The sequence below is a fragment of the Micropterus salmoides genome, unplaced genomic scaffold, assembly GCF_014851395.1.
Source record: "Micropterus salmoides isolate LMB-PRFRI ecotype aquatic unplaced genomic scaffold, ASM1485139v1 Ms_hic_scaffold_4, whole genome shotgun sequence".
Lineage (NCBI taxonomy): Eukaryota > Metazoa > Chordata > Actinopteri > Centrarchiformes > Centrarchidae > Micropterus > Micropterus salmoides.
Genome location: NW_024043372.1, coordinates 11,462,209 through 11,479,443, shown reverse-complemented (window position 1 = coordinate 11,479,443; position 17,235 = coordinate 11,462,209). Strand labels below are relative to the sequence as shown.

Genomic DNA, 17,235 nt, shown 5'->3' with positions numbered 1-17,235 from the left:
CACTCACAGGCAGAAGTTTTTTGTCCCTTTTTACGACTGCTCGCTTGAAAGCAATCTGTCTTTGATCACGAGTAAACACGGTGATAGGAGTTAAACCCAAGGTCGAACAGACGCTGAAAACACTTATGCGCTTTAGCTGTTCAGGAGATAAGAGAAACAAAGTGCTCTGTCAGGCTAAGTGGCTGTAATGGCTACAAAACAAACAGACGAAGGGCTCGCTGCTTTAGAGCAAAGAAGGACTTTGCATTCCACAGAGAACCACAAAACATCTCTGGACTCAACTTAAGCCAGACGCTGTTTGTTTACCTTGCAGGTTGTAATGCAAACATTTATCTGAGTTTATGGGCGAAAGACTAAGACTGGTCCACACCTTCCTGTTCCTGACAAAATGCCACAACAACAGGACAGTGTCCTAATAGGAGAAATCTTTTGGAGAATCTTTTGTTTAGTCAGCGCCTGCCTGGCACATTCTGACATTTGATGGTTTAAGATATGCAAGGCCAAACATGTTGAGCAAAGAATTCCTCAGTTTTATGTTCTTCTTCCTCACTTGCTTCCCAAAGTGTAGTTGTGCTTCTTTTTCCATTTTGACCTTGCATTTAGACACAATGCCCCTTAACAATACATTCCCACACCTAATCTCTACCAAAGATTGCTGCCTCCAACCCCAAACATGTGTATGTTCCTCCCCTTAGGAAATATGGATTTTTGTGTACGTGACAAAGTCTCAAAGACACACAGAGTACAGTTTTGTTGCAGTGTGCCTATCTGTATCTATAAAATATTGATGTGTGTGCTTGTAAATGTGTTATGATTTTGTTAAACAAGGACTCAAGTTAATTATTATAATTTAAAACGATTCATAAAAAGTATCAGTTTGTTCTTGTTGTGAGCTCAGTAATTCATGCCGTTGTCACTTTTATGAAAAGGTAGATGACCTGGTTTTGTCTCAGAAGACTTTACATTTAAAAAAAAATGCACTTTTTTAATTTGCTCAGGCTGGCCCTGATTTGAGGTGAAGGGTACACACTGTAACGCTGTGAGGACAGACACTGTTCATGGAAATGAGTCTGGTGTTTTTTCCCCTCAAATAAACAGAGTCTGCAAGGCATTTGCTGTCCTGCTTTGCTTAAGTCGCCTCCGTCTTTTCTCTCTCTTTCCCCTTTTCTCTCCCCACTCTCATTCGGATTCTGTCTTCCACTCATTCACAGCTGACCACCATGAAACCATTAGCTCTCTGTTTGTGCTCCACTGCTATCCAATATCTCCCAGTGTATGTTAGTTTGACTAACAGAGGGTCCTTAAGGTGCCTTAATGGTTGGCCAACACAATTTCCATTGTGCCGTGCAGTCTGTGATTAAGAGGATGTTGATTGCAGGGGCTTAAGGGGTGCCTGTTCTGTAAGTGATATTTGGGTTATTCCAAGGCCTTTTGTTACTGTGTGTCTGTGTGATTGGATGCAGAAATGGTCCCAGTAGTGTAGCAGGCAGGCAGGCAGGCAGGCAGGCAGGCAGGCAGGCATATGGCTGAGATACAGCCTTCCACTGCCTCCTATTCTCTGCTTTATAGAAATCCAGGGGGTCATGACCCCCTCCATAACTCTTCCAAAGCCAGAGAGGGAGAAGAGCTAGCTCACGGGCCTGGAATCCACCACAGTGCCTTACCTCCCGTGCGATCCCTCCTCCTAGTTCTTCAGTAAAATGTGTGGTCCCCATCAGCAGAGGCAGGATGGGGAGGATGGCGGTAGTTAAACAGTCACGGCTGTTAGGAGATACACTTGCCTCATCCTCGGGTCAGGGAGTGTACGGGAGCTGAAAATAGGGTGTCTTGTCAATGTTATAAAGTAGGTGGTAGGGAGGAAGCAATAAGTATGAGCTGAAGTGGAGAGATGGGACGAAGGAGCTTAGAGGACGTGGAGAGTAAAGAAGGAAAGGAAAAAGGATGAGAGAGGAGAGACAGAACAGAGGAGGCCGGTGGGGGAGAGAAGAGAAGGACAGATAAATTAGGAAAAGAGGAGGCCAGACACGGTGTCTATGGTGTATTGCTAAGTGAGACTAAATCATTACTCCTCTTTTACAGTTCCTACATGACTGCAGGAATTGTAAAATATGGAACGATAACCATTAATACATATTATTACACCCTTACATCTAGCCTCCCTCTTTCAGATAATAATACCGTATCATCCGTAACGGCATGTTTTATTGCAAGTTACTCAACCACATACAGCATCTTCCCTTTTACGCACCTACCTCCTAGCTTTTTAATGTGCATACATAATTTAAGGGCTCTTGTCTTAAGTATTATTCTGCCCCTAACATCAAGCGGCGAAGAAGTGAGAAAATATGTTGGCGGGAGGTCTGAGAGGTGGATAGGCTGGTGTGTGTGAGTGTGTGTGTGTGTGTGTGGTGGGGAGAGGAGGTTTGGGGGCTTCGATAGCTACCCAGACAGAGAAACGACTCTAATCTGATGACTTTCTTGGCAGACAGACGGCATCGACTGGCAAGAGATCACCTCCCCTAGTTTGACCCTGCTCTCACCCATCAATAACGCTGTTCAAATTCCTCTGCATGATACATAGGCAGGAAGTGTTGTACCTAGAAAGAGAACAGTAAACTAGTCATTAGGAGAGAAAAAATTGGCATGTAGGTAGATATGGTCGAATTACTAATTAGAATTGCTCAGGGACGTCAGTTTCTTAACACAGATTTAATTTGATTTATTTCTTGATTCCCAGGTGTGTTTTTGTGGCGGCATTGCCAGTCACATGTATTGCCAGTTTAATTTTACAGATTGCATTCCAAAGGTGTTTTTCTTTGCTCATATGAAAGCAGTAGTGGTGAAATCCTGCAATAGATGAATCCAGTTGCTGCCAGTTCACACTGCAGATGTGCTTAAACACATATGGAATTCTTGATAGTAGCTGCCAACTTTTGATTCGATCTCAGTTACCATAAGAAAATGACATATGAGCTGTATTCAAAGGGGGAGGTAAAAGATCAGTATGAAGCATTTTTTCTACATTTGCAGGCATCATATTTGCAATCTTCTAAACTTCTATCAAGATGATGTTACTTTTTAGCATAGGTACAGTGTGTTGACTGAATTACTGTACCAGTTCTAATTTTCACAAATAACACCAAATAGATATTTGTATTTGGTAAATTCTGGCAGAACTGGTCCAACACATCTGCTTCTTCCACATATTATATACACTATTAAACGTTTCAGCTATTTATTCTCAGGACCAAAATGAAATGAAATTTTCATTCCTGGAATAGGACTGTGGCAGTTACTATAGTTTATCAATTCAGTAAATTTTCCAGTTTAAATTAACAGTCACACAGTAAACAATACAAGCACTTTGTAATGTTTTGCCTAGCCTATCCACAGATGTGTGATGTGTCATAGCATGAGTGTAGTTATGTGGATGTGTGTCTGTGAGTCAAACAAACAACTAGTCTTTGTTTATTCAGTGGCATACAATACACGAGTAATCAAAAGAGAGGCACAAGAAACCTAATTTATTACTGACGCTAATTAAAAGTTTTGCTGTGTTTCCTGACTGCATCAGGGTATATGCTGTAAATCCTATTACAGCTTGATTTCCAAAAGGTGATTATTCCAGAACAAATTTTCTTCACAAGTACGGCGAGGGTTCCTTGTTTGCATCCTCCTTGATTGCTTGAAATCGTAACTTAACCACACAGTTATGCTGCAAGAAACGGCTCCTCATTTATTTAGATTCCGTGAAACATTTACAGCTCCAGATGAGTCACATTTATCTTTAAACACAAAGAAGGATCATTTAACTCTCCCCTAGTACTTGACCCAGAAACTAAATCTGAAGCAGAAAAAAAGAACAAAAAGAACCATATTGTGTGGTGTTTTGAGACAGATTTGTTTGATATATGTGGCAGTCTTCAGTTGTCATTTGCAGCAGCGGGCTGTTGTCTTGTCTCAAATAGAGACAGTTCAAGCTTTAAATGGCTTAAAAAGAGCTAAATGTAATGTATAAGTTTGGTTCAACTAGAGTAACTGAAAGTTGAGCTTTAAAGAGCTAAATTTGTAGACTGGTTCTCTTTCTCACATACAGAGACCTTAAAAGGAGTTTTCTCAATGTGCTGCTTTGTCTGTTAAATATCACAAATGCCATTGTGGGTCATGCAGAACTAGCCTATATTGCTTCTTATTTATTCTTTGTTTTAGCAAAAGAAAAAAAAAACAAAAAACGTTTCAACGAGTCCAACTTGTGCAGTATATTGGTTCACTGATTTGTCGGGACATAGTAGGCTTCATAAATGTCTTTGTGCATGTTTCAACATAAACTTCACAATTCACCGTTTACCACCTTAATAAGAAAACAACCTCTATATTTGGGGTATTGTGGTCAAGGATATCTTCAATTATAATATTTATGATTTTTCTTGGCAAACAACAAACCCACCATAACACATTTGCTTGATATGGTTAAATGTATTTTCTAGTTAGATATCTCAGACTCAAAATAAATGTCAGGATCTGCTCTCTGAAACAGTAAGCTGCACATGTCCTTGTGCTGTATTTCTTTTAGAAGTTCCTAAAGTGTCCCGCAAGAAATCTGGTGAGCCTGCTTTCTGTTTTTATGGCTCTAATCTGTGGAACAGCCTCCCCTTGGATCTTAGAACAGCAAACTCCCATGGCACTTTTAAAAAGACATTAAAGACCTATCTTTTTAACATGACTTTTAATTGGGGTTGACTTTGCTCGTATATATATATATATATGTTTTTGGTCTCTGAACAAAACGCAGCTTTGACACAGCGCTGCAGTACTCGCAGGTCAACAGTTCAACGTTATCACCAAACATCAAATGACAAGAACCCAGGACCTCTGCACAGGAATTTATAGCAGGTTTTAAAGGATCTTTCAGAGATTTAAATGTTCTTTAAAAAGGATGTAGAATAGGTCATAAACTTGATTTGTTTGTCAGACTTTAATGGCACGCATGATGTAGGGGGATGCAGTTTGGCTAGATATCAGAGGTTGACTCCTTTTATCTGACAAACAAGGACAGGCCGTCACAATAAAAACAGGTACCTATCTTTCACACACATTTGTATAGACACTAATACATGCACACACACATACATATACTTCCCTTTCAAACCGAAGTCAAACTCTCTGGCTGCTGAGAAACAGCAGGGTGGTACCTATCAGTCTCCACATTATTCATCTCCAAACTGCTTTTTCTTGCATCGTATCTCCCTCGCATTTTTCAGTTGGTGTCTCACATCTCCTCAACTCACCCACAATTTTCCAGAGCTGCCAATCAAAACTGTTGGCATAAAGATAGCTACTCCCTTGGCTACCACAGACATCATCGCATGTAGGACAAATTAGGAGGGGAAATAGGTCCCTTTGCTCCCACACTTCCAGTTGAGTATATTTTAAGCTGGGGGGAACATCTTTTAGGCTTATACAAGCGTATCATAGTCGTACTGCTCCTATAGGGCCTGTAGCTCTGTTATTACCTGCACAGCCTAATCAAGGACCAGGGAGAGGGAGAGAGACACACACAGAGAGAGAGAGATTCCTCATGTCAAGCCAGGAACCACACATCCGTGAAATAAAGGATTCCTTCATGTTCTTGCATGAGCTGTGTAAATTTTTTAATCATCCACTCTTAACTAATGGCTCAATGTGGGAGGCTTGCGATGATTATTTCCATCAAGTCAATTAGTAGTGGTATCTGAAAAGCTGTCTGATGAAAAGTGATTTGTACATCCATGTCTAACTTTGCTGCAGGTATTTCCACAGCACTCGCAAATGAACAACACAGTGCTCATACAGCACTTTAAATGATTGGATGGATAGGTGAATGTCACTTGTCTGGCCTCTTTTTGAATCATACGCATGTTCTCTTCAGCTGCTGCTTATAAAAATGTGGGACCCACTTTTACAGAATTTTCCACTGCAGAATTTTAAATGTACTGAACTGTTAAACAGGTCTCGGTGGGTTGTCAGGGATTTGGGAAATATGGAAAGTGTACTTATAAATCCTCTAGCCTGTGTTATTAGCCAGGTTTTTTTCACACAGCTTAAAGTTGGCCAGGTGACTGTTCCCACTCACAATTTATTGCTTACATTGATGTCTCTCATATGAAATACGGTGTCAGTCAGAACTAACTACATTTTAATGATGAAAGTACTCTGATGATACACCTACAGGTGCCGCTAATAGCAAAAACACATCTTGACGTATGGAAAGAAAGGCTATACTTTCAGATGATTGGCACACGAATGGTGTGTTGTAATCATAGATGAGATAAGACAGTGACTTAACTCTTCCATGAAATAGTGGATTGTTGAAAAATAATTATTCCTGCTAGCTTGTGGGCTAAATTGTGTTGTTAAATTTTGCAGAGCTGTTAGTTATTGCTCTCTGATCACAAAAAAAGGTGATCTCTAGTGTTTTATCTAGATTCTCTAGATTTTCGGGCTATGCTATAAGATAACACTGATTATTATTGATCCCCCCAAACCTGTTTTTGGGAAAACATTTTTTTTTAGTCCAAGCAGAACACAGTCCTCATCCCAACTAAAGGACTGAGTAACTCTTAAAGACACACTATAAATGGACTTTAAGAAACTTGATAGCCTAGCAATATTAAGGCTACAGACAGTCCACAATGCAGCACTCTATAGGAGCCAATGTTACAGCGGTACTCTCTACATTTCAAAAGAATATCTGCTGTTGTGAATACATTATGTCTAGTCCTTCAATGTACTAAAATATAACCCCCACTTTTTCAAACATAATATCTGGAAAGAAATGTCACATATTTGGACTAACGTATAAATTTGGCGCATAAAATATGGATGTTAATACGGCTCCTTTTCCAAGTTTTCTTTTCTTGCTTACCTTTAGTTAATAGGTACACATGCACCTGCTAATAATAGTATGTTTTCAACTTTAATTGAACAGTTCAAAAACAAACAATATAGTGGAAGATGCATCAACTGATATAGTTTCTGGTTATTGAATGTTTTGGACAAAAAATTTCTACTTTGTATTCTATCATTAAGAAAAATTACAGATAGATACACAGTAAAGGGCACTTGACAGTTTTTCAATCATACATCAACCAGTAGTTTTTGCTTCACTTGCATTTGTTTTTGGCTATTGCTATGGTCTTGTTGACAAGTTAAGTTACACTAACTGATAACATAGCTCGGCTGTGTAGGGATTACTGTTGTACATCCTGCTTGAGGCCCCTGGGAACGCCATGCTGTATCATTCTGTCAACAGTTAGTGCTCTGAGAGTGCTCTACTTTCTGCGTGTTAGGGTTTGTGTGTGTGGTACCATATTTCACCGTCCTAGCCAAAATCAACTACCCAGCTTCCTCCCTCATCTTTCCTTGCCTTGGAAAACACACCACTCTGCAGCCATGATGAGGTGGGGCTGAACTTTGAGCCCTACATCATCACCTCCCGAAACACCTACATCATCATCCCAAATCTGAACCTGCCTTTTCAGGACCCAACAATAACCTCCACACCACATAAATCTCTCTAACAGAGTGATGTCTCACCAATGACACACCGGGTAGCGCTGTGGATACTGGGGGCTTCATGCCAGTCTGCCTTTAACTTAGAAATGAGAAAAAAAGGCATGCTTCTGGGGTTTGAGCCTGTGCCACATGGTCCACAAAACCCCTATTTCATTGTAAAAGTGGGATTAAGAATTCATTTAACACACAGGGATATGCTGTTATGTGACAGTGGTGGGACCTCTACTGTACCCTAATGAGACCAGCTTGTGCTGACAGATAAGTTGAGCTGAGTTACTGTGGACCAGGGGCTCCATCCACTTCTTCCCTCTAAATGAAACAGACTGTTATTCTTTCCAACAGGCCATACAGTAGCCCTGTCCATCATTAAAGCTATGAATCATGTCTGTGCACTTGCACTGGCTCCCTCAGGGGTATATCATTGCATTGCCCCTTAATCTGGGCAGATTTCCGTGCCGGGTCCACTATATAGGGTTCTGTTTTTAGCATGATGAACAGCTTGCTCATGTTACTCTGCAACTGTACTGCATACCACAATCCTCCCACATTTGCCCTTAAATATGGTTTCAGGTGTTTAGTGAAATGCAAGTAAATGCCCATGAGCCACCTTCAGCAGTGGTTAAACTGAACTTTACCCAGCATGGCTGTTATAGGGAGAATGTTTAGCTGCTTTTAAGCCCTGTTAGCTGACGTTATCACAACCATGGAAAGCACCATATGTGGTTTATGTCGATGTTAAATTAAATGTTGAGGGATTTGTTCCATAGAGAGCAGAGGCTGCAGTTCCGCTGGTAAGAAAGATAAAAAGAATTGATGCCTCCAAGCTGCTTCATGCTGTTTTGGAGGTCAATTGCTTCTTCAAAATACCCCCATTAAACTGTAGGCCCTAAATATAGCCTAGTTTTGTTAGAAAATTGGTATATTCTCTTTGATTCTGGTTTGAATTGCTATGTCAAAGTAATTTATATGCAGGGTTCTTGCTCAGTAGTGATGCAATAAGTTGCAAAGCAATTTGTCGAATCGGATTCTTCATGCTGAGAAAAAGAGGGCAAAGGAGAAATAGCCTGTCTCAAGTCAGCCATTTAACAACATGATTACATACAAGCATGTCTCAGCATGTATGTACTTGTCTTAAAAAACCCCAAAAAAATGCCCGGGGGGAAAAGGTGTACGATTTGGAAGGTGTAGTCAAGGGATTAGTCATGGTATTAGAACAAGTTTCCATTTAATCCTCATACTGCAGAAATCTGTCTATTTTCTTACTATTTGTCCATCCATCTGTTACACTGATTTCCATACCCTTTGGACAATGCATGAATGGTCGGTCACCATTGTAAACCAGCTGCAAATGTTGAGAAACAAACAAGGTTGACAAAGAAACAATAATATAACCATGCGCAAACAGTGCCTTGTGCAGAGAAAGTGAATGGATGAATACACATCAAACACCGAGAATGATTTTAAATGCAACATGCACACCATATTAATATTAAGTAGAGGATATCCTGTGTCACTTTCATTTTTTAATTCAGCAACACAGTGGCTTGTAGATAACTTTCAGTCTTTGTATCTATCTGGGTAAAATGTTGATTTTCTTGCTGGCTGAGGTTGTTCGAGATGAGATGCCTTTTCTGTGAACAGCTCTTCTCTGTATCCCTCATTGAAAATGCTGTTGCTTTCTTTTGGAAAGCTGAGATGCAGCGTTGACCCCTCTTAGAGAAGAAGAGTGTTGTTGTAGAGCAACGGCCCCCCTCTCCTACCCCCGCCTGTCACTTCAGACAGCCTCTCACTGGAGAGCTCTCTCTCAGATCAGCACTAAACTCTCTCCTTAGTCTCAGGAAGTGTTGGAGGAAGCACTCTCAGCCTCGTAGGCTTTTCTTGGACTCCTAGGTCTCATTGCATATTCATAGCCCCCTCCACAGTCAAGGGTATCAAGTTTAAAAAAAGAAAATAAAGACATCCAAGGTTAAATTATTTACTATAATATTGTTAATATTACCTGTAATTGTAGAAAATATATTAAGGTTTAAACATTAATGATTCATATTTAAAAACATTGCTTTGTTCATGTAGACAGTGAAATGTTGCTGCTGCCTTTGACCATCAGCATGGAGGCCATTTTCCCATGAGCTCAAACACTTGTATGCATCACTCTCCATTGCCACACAAATAATGCAAAGACACTTATCGCCGTAAGTGGGAAATTGAAAGCCTGCAATTTGTCATTAGATCTTAGAGCACTTGATGTGTCCCCCTGAACAACACTTTCTGGTGTTGTGTAAATTCAGGGATGCACACCACCAAATATTACACTTGAGCAGTCAGTCTTTTTTAAATAATGACATTTATTGGAATGAGGATACACTACAAGGGACATTAATCACCATAGCTGCAGTAACAAAGTTGTCTTTCATTGAGCTGAACTCATAAAATACTTGCATTGTGTAAATAGAAAGTTAACAGAAAATGCTAATAAGTGATTATGCACCTCTAAATAAGTACCTCTTAGAATTGCAGTTCTGCCATTTTTTGCAATATTAAAAGTTTTTTAATAAAACACAGAAATGTAGTAGTTGTAGTTAGTCAGTAAGTCTTTCTAACACAAACAAAATTCACAGGCCTAGTCAGTTTCACAAATGCAGCAAGCCCACCTTTAGGTGCTCTTAAGGTTCTTTGGCCACTCTTAGGCAGAGCAAGGAGCTCACTTTATTTAGTCTGGTATAATGGTTTGAAATGCAGCTTGGTGTTAACGTCTCAGGGTCTTCCTTAGGTTACTTACAGTGTATTGTCTGTTGTACACAGTACAGTGTGTAGAGCTGATTGTGACCCATCCACCAAACAGTAGATGTTGCCGTGGGTCAGTGTGTTTTAACACTCAGATGACATCAGTGCCAGTCCCATGAGTGGCCTACAAAAAAAAGCGGAAGTAAGTGATTCCTGCTGTTGGCGGGAACCTCTGCACCCTGTGCTCCCCCTGATTAATAGCCAACATGTCTTGCTGTGCAGCCTTGCTCTGCCATGGCTTGGGGTTCAGACTGAGAACGAGGCAGTGGCTGACAGTAGTGAGCTATTTGCTGCTTTGCTCCACGGGAGGTAATGAATCGGTGTGGCTGCCAGGACTGAAGTGTAGACAGCAGGAGGAAGAAAAGTGATCAGTCTTTCAGGGTGAGGCACCACTTGTCCAGCATGCAGGCCGCTGATAGGAGGAGAGAGACGGAGCATGAAAGAGAGGGGAAGGGAGGGAGAGAAGGTCCATGTGAGAGAAGGAGGAGATCAAGGTGAGAAGGGGTAAAACAGGAGAAACAGCCATTGAGAGAAAGCACCAAAGAAAGGGAGAGAGAGGTCGAGAGGAAGAGAAAGCAGGTACAAACAAAGGGAATGTGCAGCTACAGACAGTAAAGCGAAAGAGAAAAATGGGTGAGAAGGTGGGGTGTCACCCAGTCTGTGTTAATATTCCTGGGGAAATTCGCTCCCTCTTCCCCTACAACACTCCTTAAACCACCACAGAGGGGGTTCATTATTCTCACTTTACTCCTCCTCTAATTATCGTTATCATTATGGGGGATAATTACCATTTCCTTGCCTAACACCCATGTAGCCTACTCGGCTCTGAGTCACACACAAGGTTATCAATAGCTGCTCAATTGCAGTCTCATCTGCCTAATTATACGATTTGGGCTTTGTGATAACTGAATAGGATGTGAAATCTAGTATTATGCCTTGTGAGTACTCGTGGCAAGTCAGCAGAAGGGCTGAAATAAACCAATGCGTGTGGAGCCTGTTAATTAAAAGCTGTGGCTTTCATTGGAATATAAATCAGAGGAAATCCAAGGTTATGAAACAACTGGAATTCTTTAAATGTCCTGCAAGCTTGGTCAGAGCCGCGTACATATTGAACGTTAAACAAAATCCTGTGAGACGTAACTTCAGATCCTCTATCTTTGATTTCCTTCACTCATTACTTACAACACATTTCTCAAAGAACTCGTTATCGGATTTGTGGGGCTCTGTTTTAATTTCTTCACTAGGATCTACTTCCAGTTAACCCACACCATTAGCACCAATTCAATCCCTTCATGTCACAATATGAATGAAGAGCCACAGCAGCAAGCAATTGTTCACCAGGCTATGTATTACTGTTGCTGGCTGTGACTTATACTAAGCTTAGTAACCGTGTTTGTCGAGGGGGTTTCTAAATCCCTCTGTGGCATTTTGGAGTTGCAGCTGACGCCTTGAACCTGATGAATGCTCTCTCCATCTGCTGCAACTCAACACTGGAGCACAAGACTGACACAGGCCTAATCAGTAGGAGAAATTCATTAGACTTGTTCTCTGTCGCTCTGCGTACCGAGAGAGGCAGAGCTGAGATTAGGTCAGGAATGGAAAAGAGGGCATGAGAGCATGGGTACAGAGGGTACGAAGAAGAGGGAAAATAGGTGGCTGTGGGAATGGTTCAGTAAGCGTGTGACTGATCAGACTGGTGGAATGTGTGCCACAGAGGACCTCATGACAGACAGGAGGCATATTCTCTTTGACCCCAATTACCAGAGGTGTTTCTTTCCACCAGCTAATCCATGGCATATAGGGTGGCCCCTCCTGTTGTTTTTCCTACAAGTCATATGGACAATGGCATAGTTCTGCTAACCAGGATATAGACTGACCTCCTAAAACAACACAGTCAGACTCTTTGCAGTAGGCCTACAGCTAATTTGTATTTTTATCATTGATTACTTTGTCAGTTGTTGTCACTGTTAATTGGTGATACAATGTCAAAAAATAGTCAAAAAAGTACCACACTCAAAAATGTTGATTTTAAAATTATATAAAACAACAAAAAGCAAATTCTCTTATATGAGATGCTTTACCCTGTATTCTTGCTTAATAAATAATGTGAAAGGTCAATTCATTATAAAAATGTGTTATTCAAATAATCATTTCAACACTTTCTCTATAATGCCTATGTGGATAATTACCTATTCTCAAAATATACACAATTTGTTGATTTGAATCTGCTGTTATAGAAAACTTTTAAAAACCTGTTAACAACATTATAATATTTACTGAAATATTATAAAAGGGCCTATGAAGCTCTTCTGCTTATATTCTGCTCCTCAAAATGTTTAAGAAATAATTTATTTTGCTTATTTGTTTATTACTCTTTGATAATTAGAATTTTTTCTCTACAGAATTTAAATGGATGGAATTTCCTATCACTTTATAGAATAAACTGATATTCAGCCTCTCAAAATATTTGTGTTAATCATTCAACCGCAGCAACGTTTTCATGTTGTCAGACGATTTTCTGACCACCGTCTCTCCTTAATTCTTTCCACAGAGACACTTATGGACTCTACTACAGCCACAGCGGAGCTCGGCTGGACGGTCTACCCCGTGTCAGGATCAAGTGACAATAGCGTAAGTGACATTCTGTACTTTCACTGTGATCTGCTTCTAATAATCAAGATTTGATTAAATTATTAGTAAATAATAAGAAACGAATTTTAGGACATTTTCATTGTGACAGAGATGAAGTGTGAGGTGGCCCTCTCTTTTGTTAGAAGTAAAAGTGCAGCTAATGTGTAAATTTGCTCAGTCCCCCATGATAGCTTTATTTCTGTCTCTGTTTTGGTTTCTCACTCTAAGGTCAGAGATCAATTAATGGGCCTGCCTGGTCCCCAGAGTGAACTGAATCAGTTGCCCAAACAGCAGCAGACAGATACAGAGCAGATACTACCACTTTTTCTTTTTAAATATTACTATGGTTCATCAAAGATACAAATAATCACTAGCCCCATTTTCTTCTGGAATATTGTCCCATAAATGATCTGAGTTTGTACATTTTAACCTGATCTGAACTTTCTGGTTCATGCAAACACAGAAAGAACAATCATAAACTTCACTAAATACGTGTGTTCATATGCCAGACTAGAAGCTATGTGTTATATGGACCCTGTTGGTGTTTGATGCACAGTATTTCCACATGGTTTGCCAGGGCATTGGTTCCTCCTAGCCACATGCAAGCCAGGCCCACTTAAAGCCAGCCAAAACCAGAGTCTCAGTCTCCTTCACTTCTTTCCCCACCACAAGATTTAGACTTCTTAGAATGGGTCCAAAAGAGATGAAAAAATGTTGTAGACTTATTTGCTGGTGCATTTCAAAAAACCACTACCAATTTTATTCAATTATTTATGCTTCTGTGGTTTGTATTAAAGATGGTTTGAGTTAGACTCTATCATGCTGTGTCTTTTTGCACTTAAAAGAAGCCAAAAAATGGCAGCATAGAGAGTTGGACTTCAACAGTTCCATGATACAACTTCAAAGTTGTTCTGCAACAACTTCATCTCTCCCAACCTGAGGGCATGTTTTCTCCTCCCTGCTAATTCCTACAATCAATACCAAAGCAAAAAGACGCCTGGTTTCCTTTTCTCTCGCCAGCTCTGGATCAGATCTGCTTACGCACACATACCGACTTACATCACATCTTCCTTTCATCTTTGCAAAATGTTATATTCTGCAAAACATTCACTCAACCCATATTTCATAATCAGATTTTATACTAAGTGGAAACTTCAGAAAGTTGAATACTAAGGTGTACTAAGCGGTTGCACAATATTTTGTGTAATGAAAATGCCCACTCTGGCCAAAGTGAGGTGAATTTAAGGTCTAAACATTAAACTATCTAGACCTCTAAGCTCTTCCAGAATCATCTTTGTTCCAGTAAAATGTTGTGTACCGACGGATTCTGTGGTAATTTTCTCTTTAGATTTTACTGAAAGGGTTATCTATGAGGACTCTTATTTCCTGCTTTTGACTTCAGATAATTCCATGTGCCTTTCTGAAAACCTCCACATGCAGTTGTGATATATCTCTCTCTTGGAGTGCAATGAAATGCGAAAAAGTCCCTAAGCCCCTGGATTTTGTCAGGTATAAGTTGGCCTTATCAGCGTGGGCACTGAAGTTTTAAGATGATATGGCAGAGCTTGTCCAAAGCACAATCTGTTGGAAAGTGAAGATTGAGAGCAATGGAGAAAGCTTGTCCCTTATGGCCCAGGGCAACAGGTGTGGAAACAGAGCTCGCTGTCCCTCTCAGTATAACAGCAAGAGGTGCTTTACAGAAGCTATTGTCTTACACACATATATGCATGGCTTCATGGGCTTAGCTGGTGGATCAGTAACATCCAGCAGAGCACCGAACCAGCAGTTGGCTTTCACTACTCTGTATAGCTTCATGAAATATATCCGAACTTGACATGTGATACTATGCGACACAATGGAAATGCAAACAAGTAATAGTAGGATATTAAGTCAGAAATGTTATGGCAGTTGGTGTTATTCCACTCTTTTATTTTACAGCATATTTGAATATCGCCTATCAAATTATTATTATTATAAGAAATTTCTTACAGCTATGAAATCAACTTCCTAGATTAGGTGTTTGAAAGTGATTTGTGTAAAACAAAATTACAGTTCATCTTCTGGAAATCAAGTTTTATGACCCTCTCTTTGTATAGCCTTGCAGTCCTAACTTTAAATTATGTAAAGTGACAACCAAACTGCTGCTTGGTTGTCACTTTCCATGAGCCAGACAAGCAAGACATCTTCATTATTCTTGATAGCAATGCCAAAAACACCGCCAACAAGTGTACTATTTACCAAACTAGAATTTGTCCTGGAGCAGTTTAGGAAGTTTACTATTTTACTATTCTAACATTCTGAGATTCTGGCAATCATATGCCTATCACATGCCTCACACCACCCACACAGGGAAACTGTTGCAGTCAGTATAGTTGGACTATCATTTAAATCTGTGTCTCTGGGCAACTTTGCGAATACTTAACCCTAAGTTCAATAAGGATAATATACAGGATTTTATGCTAACTTTTTTCTCAAGGACTACATTTGAAAGAAATTTAGGAGCTTGATGAGAAATGTTCAAGTAACACAGAGTTTATTAACAAACTATTAATTATTGTCTGAGTGTTTATGTGCTCCTTCTCCTTGTCTGCAATTATGTTGTAAAAACCAGTGGAGGGCTTTACATTACCCCCAACCTGGAGGAGGAACTCGTACAAATGAGTGTATTAGTATAATATTATAACATTAAATAATCGAAAATATAATGTTCATTTAATAGCTTACTGTATAATATTAATATGGTAATTATTTGATGCTAGTATAATATTAATTCCTGTTACAGCAGTTTCAGTTTATGGGTTGTTTTCCTTCATTAAATCCTTGTGCAAGAAAAATGGCCTACATTGATGTTGGTCTCTAATTTGTTAATGCTAAGAACTACCTTGTCAATAATCATAAACCCTGATAAATACCTGCCGCTGTCACAACAAGTTTGTATTTTGGTTTTACATATTGACCAGCAGAATACATTGAAAAACATATTTTAAAGGGGAAAAAAACTACCACCGCCATGTACATTTCTTCTAAGTTAACATCCGCAAAGAAGCTTGTACAGCTCCTTTAACATTGGTCTATGTAAAGTTACTCAGAGATGTTGACCCAGTGAGAATCTGCTATGTGACATGGAGCTCATGTATGACCAGCAGAGCAGGGTTAAGTGGTCAGTGTTTTCTTCTCAAGAGGAACTGAGAGACGTGTGAACGTCAGGTCAGACCTCCTGACCCACTCTCTCCTACGCTGAAGTACTGACAAGAGCAGCTATTTAAAAATAGACTTATGGCCACAGGGAGCACACAGAGCCACTGTGGAAGGAAAACTGAGGTGTCCTGCAAAGGCAGAGAACATAATGAGGTGGTGTGTGCATGGGTTAGTTCATCATTATGGATGTGTCATAATGTTGTACCTAGATATATCTAGTCTCACATGGGGACACACCATACAGCAGAGTTTTGCACAAAGGCAATATGCAGTGCATGTTGCAAAATAAAGTTTTTAGGCAGTTTTTAGACAAAGACACTGCATATTGTATTATAATTCCTCTGGAATAAGATTGAGGTTCTTTACATATAATTGTGGGCATGTGTGGCCTACCAACATGGGATACTTTTTTTCACGTACACTTTCTTTTTCTTTAAAAGTAATTTGTTGAACATATTTCATTATATTGGACTCACTGGAATTTAAATTGACTACTAATTTGTGACTGTGACTGTGGTACACAATTAAAACCCATTGCTTGTTATGTGAAATTATACTTATGAAAAGAAGTAAAATGAATTATACAAAGAAATATGCAAACAGAATCCACATGTAACATTGTGGAACTGGGTAAAAGATGGAATTGTTCTTCTAGTTTCACATGTTGTGCATTAGTAGTGGACAGTGGTAATTGGAGTTGACTGCAGCAGACAGTTCTACTTAAGTCTGTGTGTGTTAGTCTCTCCTCTCTGTGTAGCCCAGTCTCCTGCAGGATTTGGCTCCCATGGCCTCTCTTGTAGTAATTGAATGCAGAAAGTGGGTGTCATTTGTCCTCTGTCCCTCAAGGGAAAGAACTCTTGCTCTGACAGATTTCCCATAACTGCAAATGGGACGACTGTGCCCCGGGAGTTTTCCACAGGGTCTCTCTCCCTGCTTTTGTGTGAATAATTTATTTACTTCTGTCAGTGATAGAGCGGTGATATGTAATGTGACTCTGGAATGTGGAGCTAGTTCAGGTTAATTCAAACACTGTAATGACAAAACGTGATAAATATGCAGTTCATGTTA

At 39.9% G+C, this 17,235-nt stretch overlaps 1 protein-coding gene across 4 annotated transcripts in view; it reads left to right on the top strand.

The window, feature by feature from the left end:
* Positions 1-17,235, top strand: part of ephb2b (eph receptor B2b) — a 123,961-nt gene that overhangs the window by 33,803 nt on the left and 72,923 nt on the right. For all 4 annotated transcript variants that reach the window (XM_038697174.1, XM_038697175.1, XM_038697173.1 and 1 more), the window contains exon 2: positions 12,890-12,969. In XM_038697174.1, coding sequence (XP_038553102.1) covers positions 12,890-12,969 — 80 coding nt within the window. The remainder of the gene's footprint in view (positions 1-12,889; positions 12,970-17,235) is intronic.